The sequence below is a fragment of the Arthrobotrys flagrans genome (genome assembly GCF_004000055.1).
Source record: "Arthrobotrys flagrans strain CBS H-5679 chromosome Unknown unitig_0, whole genome shotgun sequence".
Taxonomy (NCBI): Eukaryota; Fungi; Ascomycota; class Orbiliomycetes; order Orbiliales; family Orbiliaceae; genus Arthrobotrys; species Arthrobotrys flagrans.
The window spans coordinates 7,423,563-7,442,354 of record NW_027137550.1 but is presented as its reverse complement, the minus strand read 5'-3'; the positions used below and the strand labels follow the sequence as shown (position 1 = coordinate 7,442,354).

General features: G+C 45.8%; 5 protein-coding genes across 5 annotated transcripts; 3 read left to right on the top strand and 2 right to left on the bottom strand.

Moving 5' to 3' along the window:
* Positions 1–192: 192 nt before the first annotated feature.
* Positions 193–807, bottom strand: DFL_005194 (uncharacterized protein; the record flags this gene model as incomplete). The annotated part of the gene is made up of 1 exon (XM_067634416.1): positions 193–807. The coding sequence occupies one exon, from the start codon at positions 805–807 to the stop codon at positions 193–195; it is 615 nt and encodes a 204-aa protein (XP_067492487.1).
* A 4,138-nt stretch (positions 808–4,945) lies between these two features.
* DFL_005193 (uncharacterized protein) lies at positions 4,946–6,310 on the bottom strand (the record flags this gene model as incomplete). Its single annotated transcript, XM_067634415.1, has 1 exon — positions 4,946–6,310. The coding sequence occupies one exon, from the start codon at positions 6,308–6,310 to the stop codon at positions 4,946–4,948; it is 1,365 nt and encodes a 454-aa protein (XP_067492486.1).
* A 1,526-nt stretch (positions 6,311–7,836) lies between these two features.
* Positions 7,837–9,245, top strand: DFL_005192 (uncharacterized protein; the record flags this gene model as incomplete). The annotated part of the gene is made up of 2 exons (XM_067634414.1): positions 7,837–8,480; positions 8,540–9,245. 2 exons carry the CDS (start codon positions 7,837–7,839, stop codon positions 9,243–9,245), a joined length of 1,350 nt encoding a protein of 449 aa, XP_067492485.1.
* A 2,096-nt stretch (positions 9,246–11,341) lies between these two features.
* On the top strand, positions 11,342–12,990 carry DFL_005191 (uncharacterized protein; the record flags this gene model as incomplete). Its single annotated transcript, XM_067634413.1, has 3 exons — positions 11,342–12,062; positions 12,284–12,877; positions 12,944–12,990. The coding sequence occupies 3 exons, from the start codon at positions 11,342–11,344 to the stop codon at positions 12,988–12,990; spliced, it is 1,362 nt and encodes a 453-aa protein (XP_067492484.1).
* A 2,976-nt stretch (positions 12,991–15,966) lies between these two features.
* DFL_005190 (uncharacterized protein) lies at positions 15,967–16,864 on the top strand (the record flags this gene model as incomplete). Its single annotated transcript, XM_067634412.1, has 2 exons — positions 15,967–16,325; positions 16,390–16,864. The coding sequence occupies 2 exons, from the start codon at positions 15,967–15,969 to the stop codon at positions 16,862–16,864; spliced, it is 834 nt and encodes a 277-aa protein (XP_067492483.1).
* Positions 16,865–18,792: the final 1,928 nt, after the last annotated feature.

The window sequence follows — 18,792 nt, the reverse complement described above, 5'->3', positions numbered from 1 at the left end:
CTGTTGCTTCGGCCTGGGCTGAACTCGACCGCCCGGTTCGGATAGACTATACGGTGTGCATGAGCCGACAGGGCCTTCGCATTCAGGGCTCGACATTAGAAATACGTAGTGGATATCAATTATCAGTGTATACATGCATACGCCATATCTTCTCCAATGGTGTCAGTCTGCAGTTAAGACCCAAGAGCGGTTTTATACCCTCCAAACAACCTCATCATCCCAAAAATTCACTATCAATTCCTCCTTCTCTTTCCCCTCCTTCGCCAGCGGCCTGGCCGCATACGCACTAACATCCACCCACACATCTTCATCCTCCTGTGCAAAAATCCAATTGACTTCTCTCAAAGGAATTCTCTTATCTCCCTTAATCAAATAAATCCACAAACTCTTCCCGAGCTCATCATTCGATCTTTCAAGTTCAATCGTAGCCTTCGGGCCTTCCGTTTCGGAACCACCATCATTCCCTCCAAGGGGAGCAATTGACCAATCTGCCCATCTGTCACAACATACAGTGCCAACCCATGGCTCGTCAAGGTAGTATTCAATACCCGTTTTAATCCACTGTGAATTTTCCTTCTTTTCATTCTCCCGTTTGAGGGAGAGTAGGAGTCCTCCTTGGTCGTATTTGTTTAACTCCGAGCGGGGAGGAAGGGAGAAAGAGATTCGGGCTCGTTGGAAGTGCCTTAACGGCTTGCTGCCGAGGCATGCGGTTGGTGCGTTGAAGGCGTTCGTGGTTGGAGGTTTCCTCCAGATATCAGTGCCTGCGATCGCTGGGATCTTGAAGTGGGTTTTGGAGGGTGTAGACATGGTGAAATGGGTTTATGTCAAGCCGGTAGATGTCGATGGCTTTTTTTGATACCGTATCGTATTGTTTGGGATCCAGATGTTAAAAAAATCCGGGGTGTACTGTGCTGTCACAAGTTTATATGCGTCGAGGAGAGGCTCACTGCATCGGAGACCACGCCATTCGGAACCAGTGACGTGCAGCTGGTTTCGTGCATGGTGCGACCCAATATCCTAAAAAAGCTATGGAGCTTCAGATGCCATAACGTAATACCGCGGTATCGACGTCTACAACCGGAATAACTTCGGTATCTTTAATTCTAGCTTAGTCAGTGAAGATGTCCCTTTCCGATCAATTGCCAATTTAAGGCATTTGCGGCGCACGTTTTTGGGTATTTTGGAGTTTCAACGTTTCCCATGCGGGGTGCAGGTGGTTTTGGCGGGGTGGGAAGATGCAACGTCTACAACACAACCTTTGCACCTTTAATACAGATTGGAAGTTGGGCCGAGGTTCAACCGGATGGTTTGGTTCCATTGGCAGGATCGAATATTCTATTATGGTGGGAGTATCGTGTTACTTCTAGAGGTTACATTGCTTCCTTCTAGAACATTGTTCTCAATGTTCTAAATTTTGAGTAGCAGACTACGGGAGACTGCTCTCAACAACGCGTACTCCTTCACCCTCGCCGGCAAACGGCCTAGGTACCTAGGTAATTTCTTTCCCTCGCATCCTCCACCACCTCGCCGTCATGCAACTTTACCATCTCACAACCATATATATACTTACGTTCTCCGATCCTCTCCTAGCATGCCGTGTTCATCTTGAGGTACCCTAGGAAGAGATGAACCTGATTTCCCTGTCACAAATATCCGTTATTCTTATGCTTGAAACACGAACAACCTCGACAACAAACTTCAAAACCTCATGGTCTCTCAATCTCTGGGTCTGAAGCTGGAAAGAGGCTGACCTTTATGAAGACAACCTATGCAATATACAACCTTCGTCTCACAGAGGGTATGAGACCGCCTAATGTGCGACTATATATCAACCTCTGCCCTTACGAAGACGCTGCAATGCATGTGAAAGCACATATCACTCGTTCTACTCACCGACCAAGATGATAGACATATGCCTCCTCTATATGAATACCATCCCGTTTTAGAACACAGTACATAAGCTGACATGGTGCGGTATGTATAAAACGTAGACCGATATTTGCACGGTGGGATCGATATATAGAGAAAGGTTAATATATAAGGGATAAATACCGAACCGGTCATCATACCTTTCCAGTAAAAATACCCCTCGATGGTGAGTATCCCTTCAGCATTCCATCTCAGCTAGAGGTGTAATCGAGCCGAGGGTCATTACTATATTGGAAACGGGTTGAGACTGCAGGTTGCCAGAGGTAGCTGCATGAAAACGCGTGCCAAAGCCCCACCATGATTCGAACTGTGGGCTAAAAATATATAAAACCCATACAAACTTTGTGCTTACAGGCTGAGGAAATTAGTGCTTCCATATTGGATACGTGGGGTTGGAAGAAAAGAGTCTGAATATGATTCGAGACACGGACGAGAAAAATACAAAAACTATATGAAGATTCACATTTGGACGGGAATTTGGCCCGATCGTACGACTTTGATTGATTTTGTTGCCTCATGTCCCAGGAACATATGGCTCGGCATTTCAATGGCACTGAGCTGAGAAGTCGCACTCAGATAAACGTGTTCTCTGAGGAGTTTGACTTGGAGCATCGAAAGCTTTATGCTCCGGTGCACCGAACTAGAGGAAAGTGTAAACGATCGAGGCACGATTTCTCAACTCGGTGCCGATATAATGCGAAATATACACTTTTGGACGGGGGATCTGGTCCGAATATGTCGACCGATTTGATCAATATGGGCTATATATTGCACGCTCGCCGGATTAATTTATCTTAGTCTCGGTGATTTACCTCAGCGTGTGGGCTATATATTTTTTGTCTTTGGTTGACAGGCTTTGAACGATATGTCTACAATTTAAACCCAATTTAGACCGACAAAACCCGTCGATCTACACGAACCATGTGGACGAGATACCAAATACACATATGAGGATTAACGATGAGATCCGCCGAGTGGATGACAGCTTTGTATACAAAAAAAAAAAAGAAAAGAAAAGGAAAGGAAAAGGAAAAGAAAAGAAACATATAACTAAACATTCTTAGCGCCCTAGATGTCGGGCCTGCAAGTCGGTGCGCGCAAATGACTGCCCGTGAAAACTTGTAGAAGAATGGTGACAAAATAGAGGAAGAAATATTGTATACCTTTCCCACGACGACAATATCTATGTTCATAACAAAATTCATCAGAGCTTTTGCGAGATTATCGGCTATGGAGGGAGGTTTGCGAAAGGATCGTATACAAGTAACTATTATAGAACCGATTACCAGGCTCAGCACGATTGCTACATTAATGCAACGATATCAAGAGCGACACGGCACAGAAACCAAATCGGCGTATATTGAAACATCTACGACAGACGTACATGGACGAACCCCTGCGAAAGTTTTGGGGATCAGCTATGCAGACAGGGTTAAACTACGGACCGCATGCTTGCAAATCATGCTCCCATTAACCCCGCCACTCCTCAGAAGATGCATAGATGGTCCAACAAATGTGCATATATCCACTGACTTCCGACCACGAACACATGCTCTTGAAACCACCAAATTGGACAATGTAAAGAAGACAATATAACGACCCAATGCTCCAAAGTGCCCGGGCGAAGCCCAGTTTGAGGAAGAAAGTCAGGATATCCTCCTGCAGTATGCATCAAGTTTCCAAATTTCAAGACCCATGGTGTTTATGGGACATAGCCACATAAAAAATATTAATATTGGAGGCGACGACTGGAAAGTTCATGTTCTCCGTCTCCCGAAAGCCCTCAAAACTGGCAAAATAATATGATATGACTATTTTCGGAAGGATTTATTATTATGGGCCTCATATGGAAGCTTTGGACGGTGCACTTGCACCGGCCTCAATTATGTTCTTTGAACTTCTCAATTCCGTGATGAGGATGGCCAACAGTGTTATCAATCTCAACGCTAACGGACTCAAGCACGATTGGGGCTTCGGAATTAAGCATCGCTGATTATATTTTGCATGGTGGTGCAGTGCCCACGTACCACACAATTACCATATAACGATATCGACGGGGCTAGGAATTCAGTCCTTACTAGAAAAGTCGCGATGGTTGGCATATGTATAGCAGCGTAGATATATCAATATAGCCCCGGAAAGCCGGGCGTGTGTCAATTACTCTGTAGTCCTCACCGCATGTAGGCCTTTCATAATCAGGTCCCGTGGATGTCACGGTTCAACATGATATATACCCCCTTTATCCTGTAAGTATCCACTATAACCAAACGCCTCGATCCCTATATAGATGTTCTCTTGTTGATTCTCTCGAAAGTTTGCGACTGAGAGCTTGAACTGAAGACAAATATATACACACATAGGCCTGCAGAGCCTTGAAGGAAAAACACTTGGGGGATAAGGTGATATGATGATATCATTCTGATCCTGCGCTGCAATAGTCATCGGACCGGGTGACAAAGCATGGAGGCCCTGGACCGTTCCAAATCATCTTAGGTTTCGGATCGCCTTCGTTTTTCCATCGATAAATGCTTCCCGAATGGATGCGTTAAATGCATGCTTCGGAATTTATCGAGAGGGTATTCATGCATCAAACTCTCGCTCAAGCACAAAGCAACGTGATTTGGGCAAACGTCATGTTCGCCTTCCGCCGATACTCGAATATCTAAGGTCCTCATCTATACGGAAGTCACGGCTCCGAAGGTCGTGTCCGAATGTTCTATAAAACTTTACCTTCGCTAGATCTATAGAGTGGGAGGCACCTAATCAAAATTGAGGCCAACACTGAGCGTATGTTAAAAGGCATCAAGCGGTACCGGTTCGCTTTTGGGCATACTTATCAAAGATGTTCTTCCATATTAATATCACTATCACTTAGATGCCGTTTCCTGACTAATTTGTTCTCATAATATTGATATCGGTATTATTGAATAATCGTATATTGGTATAGAGTAATCAAACTAATATTTAAGGTACCCAATATAACAAAACACTCGCATCTAAGTTCTAAATTAAGCAACTATTTACTAGAACCATAACGATACATAAGCTCCTCCTCGCTCCGTGGTATCGACCGACGAACTCTTCTGATAAGAGTAGTCGCCTGCGGTGCTTCAATGACCTTAAACCCAGCCGGCATATTTCCAACAATTTCAGAGCCATTATTAAGCCCGGGTAGACCGGTAGATGTAACACCAGCATCCGGGATGCTCAAAGTTGCAGAAGCCTTTCCATTATTAGTAGGCTGTGCCACACCCTCACTGATAACTTTGAAACCCTCAGGCAAAGCAGTTGGAGCAATTTGGCTACCAGGATTGATAGTAGTGGCGGCGGCATTTCCTTGACCATTTTGGCTCCCTGCAGGATTTCGGTTAAAGCCGTGCGTTCCTGCGGTTGCGGCAGCGGCAGCTGGGATATTGCTTGAGATGACGCTGAATCCAACAGGAAGGGCTGGAAGAGATGGTTCAGCAGCGGCAATTGAAGATACTACCGGCTGGACATTACCGAAGCTCGGGGCTGCAGTGCCGGGATCCTCAGCGCCTGGGACTACAGGAACAACTTGGGCAGGAGTGCTAGGGGCTGGGAGTACAGCAGGCGCGCTGGAAGCAGATACCTCTACTGGAACGCTTGGGACAGGGAGTTCTGGTTGAGTAGGAGGTAATGACGAAGGAAGTCCCGCAGGACCGCTAGAAACCGGAACGGGTTCCGCGGTCGCCACTTCGGTTGGGATTACTGCTGATGGGGCAGGACTTGACTCAACTGGCTCTCCTACGACACCTGAAGGGGCAGGTACGCTTCCAATAACAGAAAATCCTGGTGGAAGGTCTCCCTCGACTTTTAGAGGGTCTTCGACGGGACCGGTTGGTTCCCGATCAGGGAGATCACCACTTCCTGGAGGGAAGAAAACTGGTAGGTCGCCTGGGCCTCCTGGGGCGCCTGGGTCTTCTGGGGCGCCCGGTACACCCGGTGCACCCGGTACACCAGGAATGACTGGTACACCAGGAATGACTGGTACCACTGGTTCTGTACTAGGAGTAACTGCGGCAGGTACAGTGGTTGCAGGTACTTCTGCCTGCGCACTCGAAGTTGCGACCTCAGGAACAGTTGGAACCTGTCCTGGAAGCTGTGGCTGTGCTTCTGGAACTCCCTCAGTGGGTAATCGAGGCAATTGTGGTATTTGACGGCGTACTCGATCGCGTCTAATGTATCTTCGAGCGATAGGTCTTCCCGCCTGCTGCACACCAGCCTCTGCTAAATATTCCGAAAAGGTTTGACCGGAGGCCGGTCTCTGGACTTCTGCGACTCCGCCATTATTTCTACCTATCAAGCTCGCTGAAGAAAATGAAATCAAAACAGAGGCGATTAAAAATGTTGAGGTCCTCATCTTGGAAAACCTTTTATATGCAAGCAAGAATTAACAAACTGAACGGAAGAAAAAATAAAGAATATAGAATTTGAAAATGAGCGTTACCAGAACTGCTCAATACCTCACAGAGGCACGAAATGAATAGAAAGGAAAAAGAAAAAGAAAGAAATGAAAAGTGAGGAAGGGTGTTTTGAAAGTTTACAGAAGAGTGGAAAACTTTGAGGATGGGAGGGTATCTTTATTATATTTATATAACATGTCTTGTGGAATATGTGCTAGCGGGTTTGGAGAGAAGCAATTTGAATCCGGGTTCGAAGGCAAGAATCTTGCAGGTGACTTGAAACGGAGTGCTTCAAACCTCACAGTCGCCTAGTTCTAGACATGGAAAACTTATGTCAACGATTAACGCCAAGCAGAAATCGATACTCAGGAGAATCCCGTTTCATTTTTCTTATTACTTAGCTATCGACATATTCATCTATCATCACTGCAATCATTCAAAAAGCGTTTGTCTCTTCACGGCGACGTAATTATTGAATTGTCCTTTCGTGGACGGATATTTTGAATCTCAGCGCTTCCTCAAGAGTTCGAACGATATAGCGCAATCGTATGGATTTTCCTTCAGAATGGAAGATTCAAAATCATGGACCTAGTTGATAACGAAGCATACAAATCCCCAGAACATTCTTCTCTGATTTCACAGTGTCTTGATGCTAAACAGGCACCGCCCGTCGCCGTTTTATGCAGCTCTCTCGTTACAACAACACCTTCTCCAGAAAGGAAATAGGACGTCCAATCTGACCAATCGGAGAAAAGCAACCCCTGTCACTCTGCTACACCAGGGATGTCGGAGCCTCCATGTTTCAACCACAACAACTCCTTCGACAGGAGGCCGGAGAATTTCGACATTTAAAAGGTTTTTCCTGGATTTCTACAGCTATAAGATTCGAAATCGGGGTATTCCTATTCTTAGGCTCATATAATCAAATACTCTGCAGATTGATGTCATGTTTTTTCGGGTACTGCGAGGAATGTATCACATGGGTTCAAACGTTCTGCCTGCCAGCAGCTGGCTTTGTATTGCCTTGTCGTTTAATGCACACGGTTTTCTTACAAGCTATCTCCAGATCCCTGCGGTTATGGGTATGTTCGGAAACAAAAAGGGTGGATTTGGGGGCTTGAATGTCTATGTTTGATAGTTATTTCGTTTGAATATATGAAGTGTTCAGCCCCACCGTGTGATACATTCTAGAAAGCGGGTATGATAGTGATTTGTGAATTAGTTTATAAAGAAGAGTGGATCTTCGTTTCTTCTCAGTTCTAGTTCCTGCTTTTAGAAATCAAAGAATACTATTTTTTTCGAAAGTTCGGCTGGTCCTTCACCCATAACGCTGGTCGTTCACAACGCTGGTCGTTTCTTCAATTCTTTTCATTCGTTTATATCTTTTTTCCTTTCTTCAATACCATCTATCGTTTCCGTCGCTGTGCGACTGTAAACGCTCTAACGAGTTCTAACGAATAACAAAATATATAATATCGTAAAGATGAAATCTATAGCCGTAATCTCCAGCTACCTCTTGCTCTGCGCCCTCCCGTTCACATTCGCCGCCCCAACAGCATCAAGATCACAAACCGATCTACAGGGAAATGAACCACAGGACGATTTTCTCTTCATCCTAGCCGAACACGAGAAAAGATCTGTGGGCGAAGTAATAGACGAAATGGGACTTGATCACACAAAAGCCACAACCTTCGGCATACATATGCGAGGGTTTAGCATATCCCTTCCGGAATCCCACGCCCATGACATCGCTTCTCTTGAAAGCATTGCATTTATGCAAAAAAATAATAAGAGATCAGGACCAGTTGCAAATTGGAATCTTAAGTCGAGGGATATGACGAGTAGCGCCAGTTTTGCGCTGTCGAAACGTCAGGCGAATACATTGGTTGAACAAACTACTGCGCCTTGGGGGCTTGAAAGAATATCCCGGAAGGAGATAATTGAGCTGGGGGATCGAAAGGTTGAGGATTTATTCTTCAAATATCATTTTGACAGGTTGTCTGGGGATGGGGTTGATGTTTATTCTATCGACTCTGGGATTAATATCGACCATGTGGATTTCAACGGTCGAGCGAAGATGATATTCACGGCCTTTGGAGATGATGGAAAGGATGAGCATGGACATGGGTATGTTTTCCTATTTAATATGATTTCGAAGTATTATACTGATGGATTTATGTTTTTAGTACCCACACCGCTGGAACCATTGGATCTTTAACCTACGGCGTCGCCAAAAACGTCAATATCTTCGGCTGTAAAGTTCTCGGCAAAGATAATTTTGGATCTGACGCTGGTATAATCGCCGGTGTCGACGCCGCCTTCGCATCTCACATGAAACGCAAAGACCAACCGGGTTTCAAAGGCTCCGTCATAAATATGTCGCTTGGAGGCCCAGACTTTTTACCCGCCTTGTCCGATTTGTTAAGAAGAGCGTTAAACGCCGGTATGCATGTCGTTGTAGCTGCAGGAAATGAAAACTCCGACGCCTGTTCCAGCGATCCAGGAAGGCTGTCCACCCAGATCCCAATTATTAACGTCGGTGCCATTGAGATAACTGATAACCGATGGGTTCATTCGAATTTCGGAAAATGTGTTACTCTCCATGCCCCTGGTGTTGGTATCGTTAGTACGTGGCATACGGGACCTCGTACCGTTATGGCGCTTGATGGCACTTCTATGGCATCGCCGCATGTTGCGGGTGTAGTTGCGGATTTGTTGGCAAAAAATCCAGCATTGAAGTTGGATCCTAAGGGTATGAAGGAGTTGCTTTTGTCAAAGTCGCAGAAAGGAGGTGTTAAGGGTATTGAGAAGGTCATTCCGGGAGGAGACTTTTTACTGAATACTGGGATGGGGGATATGTTGCCTGGCGAGGCATCGAATACTACAATGTAGCGTTAACTAGAACGAATAAGCTTTGAATTTTTGTCTTCATGCTTTTGAATATTGATATGAATGAGCCTCATCTATTATTTATATGTATCTATTTAATTACAAGTTTTTGTTTAAAAAGAAAAGAAAAGAAAAGAAAAGAAAGAAACCCGTTGGGACTTTGAAACTATCTATATATATACTTTCAAAAGTTTTCGTCTTCGTGGCGAGAGCTATTACGTTTATAAATGAAAAAGTTCGCCGGGTGTATATTTGCTACTAGGCCCAAATGACTGGAAGCGAAGTAAGCTAGTGCCTAGGCTAGGAACGCTCGAAAAGCAGACTCTGATCCTGCCAAAAGACTGTAATTTTGTAGGGTTTCTGGGACCCTGTGTCACACGATAATCAATCTTCATGCATATTAATTTTCTCTTCTAGAGATATTTGTTGCATGTTTCGAACTTGTTATATAAAATTAAAAGTTGTGTTTTTAGGTGGAGTTATTGCGCACAAGATCTGCAAGTTGTAAGGCCGGGCTAGACTGACCTCGAGGCAATGGATATCATTAACTTCGTGGAATCCGGAATAAGGCAAAGTGCTACGCCGCGTCGATCACAAAAAAATGTATGTATGTACATACATACATGTACTTACCTACGGCTTGAGGCTAATACTTCATATGCGATAATTTCCGCATACAGTGCCACCAAACTCAGACTGCCTCGCCGTTCAGAATTGGAACTTTGAAGGAGCAGCGCAGTGTTTGAAATTTGCAGTCTAGTCTACAGTCCCGGCTGTTAGTTGCCTAAGAACTCCACCTCTAACGTGAGATGATAAACTTGATGTTTATCATTTTGCATTTTCGCACGTATGCATGTATCTCCTTTACAGGAGGCTTGAAATGATAATTTCTTGACAATCCCCCTTTTTCTTTACCATATATGGACTCAATGGCGGTCGGAATTCTCATGCTTTGTGGCTATATATTGCATACGATAGAGCAGAGGCCAACGGACACATTGGTCCTTCTATTAACCAATTCCACCGGAGCATAGAAGTGCTCTAGATTTGTCGCCTTGTAGTCACGTGCGATATGCCCCGCATCCCTTCGCCCATCCAAAACATTCTATTCTCTAAGAAAGTTGGCTTCGAAGTGGCCAAAATATTGATAAATGTCTGCTATATGCCTATTGAAAACTTCGACGTTGCGTCCTCGCTGCAGGATGCTCACCAGGATTCGCTCTCCGTGTGTGGTATTTTTGATCGGGCTGATTATATCGGAATATAACTAAATTTCTTCGTTCAAAAATCAAAAATCATCATGAGTAGTTTCTGAATCTTAGAAACAAAATCAAACTGCGCAGCTGCTTTAACGTTGTTAATTGGAATTATTAGTCAGGATTCGAAATTAAAGGGACCCCGAGGTAGATTGTCTCGTCGCCAGATTCCTCAACTGTGGAGGCAGATAGATGGCTTTCGCCACAAACAACATTCACCAACAAAGTAGTTTCAGAGCTGCTTGAAAAATATTGGCCAAATTTAGTACTTGTCGATCAAATTCATCCTTCTGGGGCTTCCTGCTTCGGGATTCAAACACAAACACTATTTTCAATTTTCCAACCGGATCACTATATCATTGTGCACATACATATATATAGTTCCCAATAACTTGTAACTTCTCGCGCAGTTTCTGAGACCTGTGCAATCGAGAATGTCGTGTCAGGAGTGAATAGCTGTTATGTGGCAAGTGCGAGCGAGAGTTATAAGTTGAGACAGGATTGTAGGCTTCGCACCTTTTTGAGGTTTCAAAATGCGTAGGCAGTCAAGACGTATTCATGTCGTTCCCTTTGTGGAGTAGCCCTGTGGAATCTGAGGTCCATAGAAGCTTGCCAACATAAATTTAGTTTTGAAATGTCTATATATTGACACTGTGGACCAGCTAGCACTTGCGATTAATATTTAGTGGAAATAGGAGTCTAGTGTCAAGTATCATGGGAAATATTTATCATTATCTTTAACAGAAGCTAGTCAACTCTTGCCCCGGACCACCAGACCTGGTCTGGTTAGCTCAGTCTCTCGTAATTTTTCTCTATTATAATTATAAGTTCCAAACCTTCACCATGTCCTTCTCAGGGCATCGGTACTACGATCTATCACCAGGATTTAATTTTCTTGGGGGACGTCGGGTCTTTTTCACATTTATTCTTTTCGCAATTTTATGTGTCATTTCCTCCTCGTATATCGTACCAGGGGGCCGAGAGCTCGAGGTTGCTACCAGTTCGGCAAATCCTACGGATAAAGATGTTACTAGTAGAAGCTCTATAATTGCGGCGTACTCTTCTACACCTACACCGGTCGATAGATTTCCCTCCAGATCCACAACCGCTTCGACAATCGCTTCCACGGCCACTTCCACAACCCTCCCCACCAGTCCCCAAACTTCCAATAAGAGGGCTGACGAAGTTTTTTTCGTCAATCCCAGCTTCTTCTATAGTTCAGCATTCACCGTACAATGTCGGGACAATTTCTGGACACTAGAAAACAGGATCATACCAGCAGTTGATAAAAATAAGATACCGAACTCCTTGAAAGATCTCCCAGATGAACCTGACACTTGGGAACGTCGTATCAAATTCTACCGAAACTTGCTCGAGGTTCAGGAACTACCGATGGGGAAGAGCTGGGCACAACATTTTCAAGAGATATTGGACACGATAACATACCAGCAGCGTGGATGCAAATATTGTATTTGCGACTTGGAAGGGGAGATGAAGGGTAAACCGAAAAACAGACAGTGGTGTCAATATGACTACCAGGCCCTCATGTGTAGAATTCTCTACGGTAAGAAAGCTTTCTAATCCTAAACCCTTGCCTGGTTCCTCGTATAAGACATTATATACATATTTGACAAAATCAGAGAGGCTACATGATCGATCTTGGGGCCTCGACTATCGGCCTAATGGTCTTATCGATATGTTATGAGAGCTAGACATGGAATTAAACATGACAAAAGCTAACCCACCCAATTCCTTTTATCGCGATAATTGTTGTATAAATTACAGGTTGCGAATGCATCGTAGTTCTCGCAGACAACCCCACCCGGGATCCAATTCACAACCGTCTCACTTGGCACTCATTCCAGGAGGCGTTTAATCGGATTCCTGAAGGAATTCGGGATGCTCCACATAACCGGCAATTCCGGTGGGTGGTGCCTGACAACATAGCGGCATACCCAGGGCAGGCTATTGGTTACGATCCCGATTTCAGACTCAACGTTTTCCCTCCAGATCAACCGCCGTTTTACCTTGAGGGTCCAGGACCACAATTACCGGTCCCACCCGGGTCCGATGGACCACGACTGGGCATGGCCGCACCAGCGAACCAAAACCTTCCGCCTGAGGACCCGAATTATGACCCTTTCCCGGTCGATATAGAGGAGTACGCGCAGCAGCAGGCTAACCTTTGGCCGTTGCCGGGTCCGAACAACCAACGAAACCCTGCAGCCGAGCAAGAGGGGTTTTTCCCTCCAGACGTCCCCAAGGCTACGGTGATTTCGCCCCACAAAATCCTGGCGATGGCGGCAATGGGTATCCTCCCGGTAGTTGGCCTCCAGGAGGCTACAATGGAGGCTACGGTGGAGGCGGGTCTGGAGGCGGGTATTTTAAGAAACGAGAGGCCCAGCCCCAGAACGTTAACATTGATAGTGATATAATTACCGGTAGCGAGGGAGATACTGATGAGAAGGCAGCTCGAGGACAACAAGGATTAGCTACATGACTCCTTCTATTTAACATTTCTTTCTTTCGAGGGTTTGGATTCTGGAGTTTGTTTTGTTTCCATTGATTCGAAGGCGCCGTATAATATTCTCGTTTGTATTACATTATTTCTTGTAAAGTATTGATCGACATTTTATATATTTCGCTATCTGCTTACTTTTTAGCTTTCCCTACCCGATTGGCGCCTTAATATGGTGAGTTTCACGTATTCTTCCCTTTCCGACGTCTAGCTACGGGATCGTTTTGACATATATATAATTTGGGAATAGTTGTGAACTTTTGTCCCGAACCGGACCGCAGCACTATAATATGTAAGGCCGTGGGCGTATGCGAGGAACGTGGTATTTTTTGCCGCTCCTCCTCTTGTGACGTCTTCCAGCTGGATACGTATACGAGACCAGTCGAGACCAGTTTCCAAGCACAAATTTCGTCCCTAGCATCATTTTAATACTTTCCGAATCCCACGATACTGTTTTATGATACGAAATCGTACCTACATATCATCAAACCACATGCTCCAAGCACGTTGGGGATTAGTTGGTTAACTTTATCAGTTAGCATTCAATGACTTCTTTTGATTGATACTTCGATCAAATATAGATATGCCACAGGGCAAGCGAAGGGCCTTCCGGAACAGAAAACCGGTCCCGAGATGGATTTGAGAACGGTTAATACCGTAGGCGAAACCAAGGGGTTTCTGGAGCGAAAAATACGCTCTAGGACAGCTTTCAAAGCAAAATATTATACTATCGAGACGCCTTAATCGAACTACCTATGATTCAACCCAAAGAAGTCCGTCAAAAGTCCATACAGTATGCTATGAACTCATCCAAAATTAGTAGAGCGTTGAATCAACACTCGCTTGGATTTACGCGGTCTGACGTAGGTCCACGAAAACGAAGTCACGTGCTTTAACTGATGAAAAACGTATGCAGGTTAGTATTATATCCTGGAGGCTCAATATCGTATGTGATCGAATCTTACGAGAATTCGGAGGGTCGGAGCCGTGATGCTGTTGGTAGTATGCTAGCGGAAGTGATTGTGAGTTTATCCGATGCATTTGGATAGCCGTTCTCTTCCCCCAATATTGAACGATGGGAGGGAGGAATAACAAACTACGAAATAACTAGCAATAATTTTGGCAGTTGGAGGTGCAGCGATGCAGTGGGGGGGGCTGGTCGTGGTCGGACGTCGGTTAGTTAGGAAGAAGGGCGTTCGTCGTCGGGATTGGATTGGCGGAGGTGTTCGCAAACACACCACCGAGCCAACGACGAAGGAAGCACAAGTTAACCCTCCGTAAGTCGGAGCAGGAGAGGTTGTACCGAAGCACGATGCAAATGGACTGGGGGAAGTGTCTCCTGATCATAGAGTATATACTTCTCTCGATGCCATATGCACGGGTTAAGTGGATTCGATATCGATCCGAAGAGCTCACGAGCATCCAACAAATGGAACCATGGATTAATTTCGAAGCTTCCTTCCTGCGCACAGGAAGGAAGGAAGGAAGGATGGAGTTTTTTTTTTTCCTGTTTGCGAGGCTTTTCCTTGAAGGAGGTTGGATTGGCTGGATGGATGGATGCATCAAACCTGTTAACGACGACGAACTAACCCTGGGAGTTTTGGACAAGCCCTTGCCTGACGCCCCCGAGATTGAGCCGTGTTATGCGACGACCGCTGTACCGGTGCCAGGGCTCGGGGCACAATCTATCCATTTCGATAGACCCGGATATATCATATGCTTGATCTACCATCACCGGTTAGCTATATCGTATAACGTACCTGTCCGTATATGTATATTGTATATGATGTCGATAGGAATGAGGTCGAGTGATATGGACGTACAAGCGTCGGTAGACGTAATTGGCAACGAAGCTGGTTGCAGGGGCTTGGCATATAATTGCTTATTGCCAAACTGTACCTGGATGAGGTGAAATGTGTTGTTGCCAAATTGAGTTCTCTCTCCATCGCCCACTTCAAAGATAGGAAACACCACACAAATTTCCTGTCTCTTCGCAGGCAAGTCTAAACAACCCGCTCACATCTTAACGAACAGCAGCAGAGCACCAAACCACCGCCGCCTGAGAGTCCCAGCAGACTTACTTACACACCACCTTTCATTAAAATGGCTCGACAAAATTCTCTCCCCTTTCCCTTCCTCCATCATCAACCATCTCCATCTCCATCACCATCAACCTCATCAATATCAACCTCATCGTCACTTTCATCGTCACTCTCATCGTCATCATCGATCACCTAAAAGTCACCTTTGCTTCCTCGCTACTTAGCCACCATCACAACTATCCTGCTGTCCGCAACAACACGTGTATTTCAACCGAAAAGGCTTCCCTTACAACCTACGCTCTCACACACACACACATTTCCCGTTGCTGCTGCTCTTCCGACCACGAAGCCTCGTTCTCGTCATCATCATCCTGATCGTCCTAGGATTCTCATCATCATAATCATCAAAGACGTCCCGTCGGAACGGATACAGTCCTTTATTCATCTGCTTCATCCCATCGACCGTCTTTTTTTCCCTCTCACCGTCCAAATATCCTTTCCTATCTCCTTCAAGGCTTCATCGGAATCGAATCGGAGAAGGTGAATAAGAACAACAGCAGAAGAATAGCACGGAGAGAAAGAAGCAACGTTCGGTCCGACAATACAATACGATATCGCTTCTTAATCTTATTTGTCTCGTTACAATCACATCGGCCGAACGACCTTTCCCTATTCCGTCAGTCCATCGCCGGGACATCCGAACTACATTTATTATCATTAACGATCCGTCATCCTCGTCTTTCGGCGGCTGACACGTTAATCAAGTTCCTTTTCCGACTTGAATAAATTGGACATCGGCAGAAGATCAGGAAAGGCTGGCTTTCTGGTATAGCCAGCCTTCATCTTCAGAGACAACCCTTCGACATATCCATCCTCACCGGGCCCATCTCACATCTCCAACCGTCGCCATGTCGTCTTCATCAAATACACCGTCGCCGACTTCTTCGAAACCTCGATTGCTCGTCACGATCAAGCTTCCGTCAGAAACACTAAAGCATTTTGTCGAGTCGCCTCCTGCTTCCATTAACATATCATCGAAACCGGCTTCGATAGCCGACGAAGAGAAAACTCCCCTCGGCGCGACATCTCCTGCCACGGCTGCTTCGCCGGCTCCAACTCCATCCGTGGCTTCGCCTGCACCTACCGGTCCTAGTTCCCCACCAAACCTGGAAGGAAAGGCCATCAACGGTGTCGTCGAGGCAGTAAAACGCGGTGGGAAGCGTGCTGGTGGAGGTGGAGGCAAGCCTGGCCCCAAGAAGCGAAAGCTGTAGGTTTACGTCCCACCATATTTACCATTGCGTATCAATCTGACACACTTTTTTTTTCTTTAGCGACGATGGTACTTCTCTCCCACCATCGCGTCTAGGTCCCAAGTCCTCGGGCGGGGCTATCAACGCTGGGCTCCGAGCCCTCGACCGCTCTGGTGCGCCCTGCAGGAAATGGGCGAAGGCACCGGTGACCCTCAAGAGCTTCACAGGTTTCAAGTTCACCGTGAAGGCATATGGGACCAATGTCACCCCTGCTCCTTCCGTTTTGGAAGAGCCCAAGGACACCGTCAACGTCAACATGTCCGACGCCGCTTCTCTCGTGTCCGGCCAAAGCGAGGCCGGCACGCCAAAGGAGGACGTCGCTGATCCCAACGGCGTCGCCCCGATGGAAGATGTTCGGAGCACCAATGGTGACTCCAACACCACTCCATCGAGGGTCGTCGGTGGGATCAATGGCGTTGACGGGACCACCGAGCCAGCCAAACCCAACGGGGTCCACGTGTCGGCACCCGGAGGGACTCTCGTCCCTCCGGTCTAGGCTAATTCACCCAGCCTTCCTGCCAGCGCTCGCGTGTGTCGTGTGACACACATTTTTTTGACTCAAACTGGCACCCGCGTTCTATTTTTTTTTCTGACACTTTTTCAACACACCCTTCAGTTCGCTGGCGTTCTCGGGCTCCATACTTATTACCCCCCGTCCGTCGACCATAGATTTTGATATTCAACCTCACTCGCTTCCGTGTATTATACTTTTTCTTTTCCCTACAGGCTGTCGTTTTCCGAATTTTCTCATCCTAGGATTCTTCTTTTCTTACTGTAACTTCCACTGTCGTCATTACCGGTGTTCTTCCAGGGTGTTTTTATTTCCGTTTCGCTATACTTTACCTTTCTTCTACTATAAATTATGGGTGCATGCATGATCAAGGGCTGTTTCGACTCATTAACTCGTCCGTTTTCATTTGGCTACGGTGCTCGAAGGGGTTTTCTTTACGATGGTGTTTATCTCTCGTGCTCTCTTTTCTAATATTTTATTCGAAAATAAAATGGAGAGCTGCTGATGGAGGCAGACCTAGTTTTTAAACTGTATGAGAAAAGTTCAATGATATCAATTTTGTTACCTCTCGCAAGACCAGCCTTGAATGATTGCTTTGGGGTGTGTCATGATCTCCAGCATCTTGCCGCATTTCTATATCTGCGCGTGGAGCTGGTGATGGGTCCTCAGAGGTCGAGATATCATTCACCTCCCTCGTGGAGGTATTCAAGTACCTACCGCTGCTACGAAGCACAGGTCTGCGGGGTCTTGTAGCCGCAGCGTGTAGTATAGGCGTGTAGGGCTGAAGGAAGGGAAGGAAAGACTCTCCTTTCTACGACCACCACGATAGACAATCTACTGGACTGGATAAGCCGCTTCTGGTGAGGTTCTATTTCTTCTCCCGCAATACCACAGCCAGCTCCCACTTCCAACTCAACACCTTCTAACACCCTATCTAGCAGCTACCAACCATCATCGGGACTAGGAACTCAAGTTATCTAGATTTCCACTCACGTAACAGCTACCAGCTTTAGTTACCAAAAGGCTAGGCGATTTCAAGTTCCCTTGAGGATCTGCTGGAAACTTCTTTGAGGTCCCTGTGCTTTCGAGTTACACAACGCAGGTTTCGACCTTCCCTTATACCAGATCCTCAAACACAGACCCTCTTTTTTCTCGCGTTCACGCAGAACCCACACATATTTCACTACTTCAAAGCGTTGGGACTACTTCGAAACCTAGGCTCAACAGTCTTACTTACCCATCTGCATGTATAACCAAATGTATGCAAAAACAGCTTCAGCCGGTACAATCCCATCCACGAGGAATGCGTCCCCTCCACCTGCACGCGCTCCAACGTTGCTATGAACCAAACCACATACATAAGTACTTACTCAGGTACTTATTTATATATCTCCAGGTAGCCGGCCCCAAACGCCGTCATGTGGGGTTTCCACCGGCCATTTTACTATCATACCACCACAATAGCTATTATGAGACAGTTTATACTACGATTATAATGAGGGTTATACGTATTTTAGGGATATAAGTACTTACTTCCCTATTATTTCATCAAGCAACGCCGCAGCACCCCTTAGGAGAAGACGAAACCGATAACCCTGATAGAAGATGGGTGATTACTTACCCATATATACTTACAGGAAGCGAACCTGGAACCCCATGTGGGGCTTCCATTACGACAGCTGCTATGGACTAGTTTATACTTTAGTTATAATGAGGTTTATACGCATGCCAAAACACACCTCACCTACAAAAATGCATATACCTCCAAGGTAAGTTAAACCACGTCCTCTTCTGTAGAATTAAAACTCACTTTAATTACCATGCAAGGCCGGGCTAGGAGCCGAGCGATGAGAGAAGAACAGCGGCCAGAGAAGTGCCCTATCATGGCTTGTTCGTTGTAAATACGAACAAGC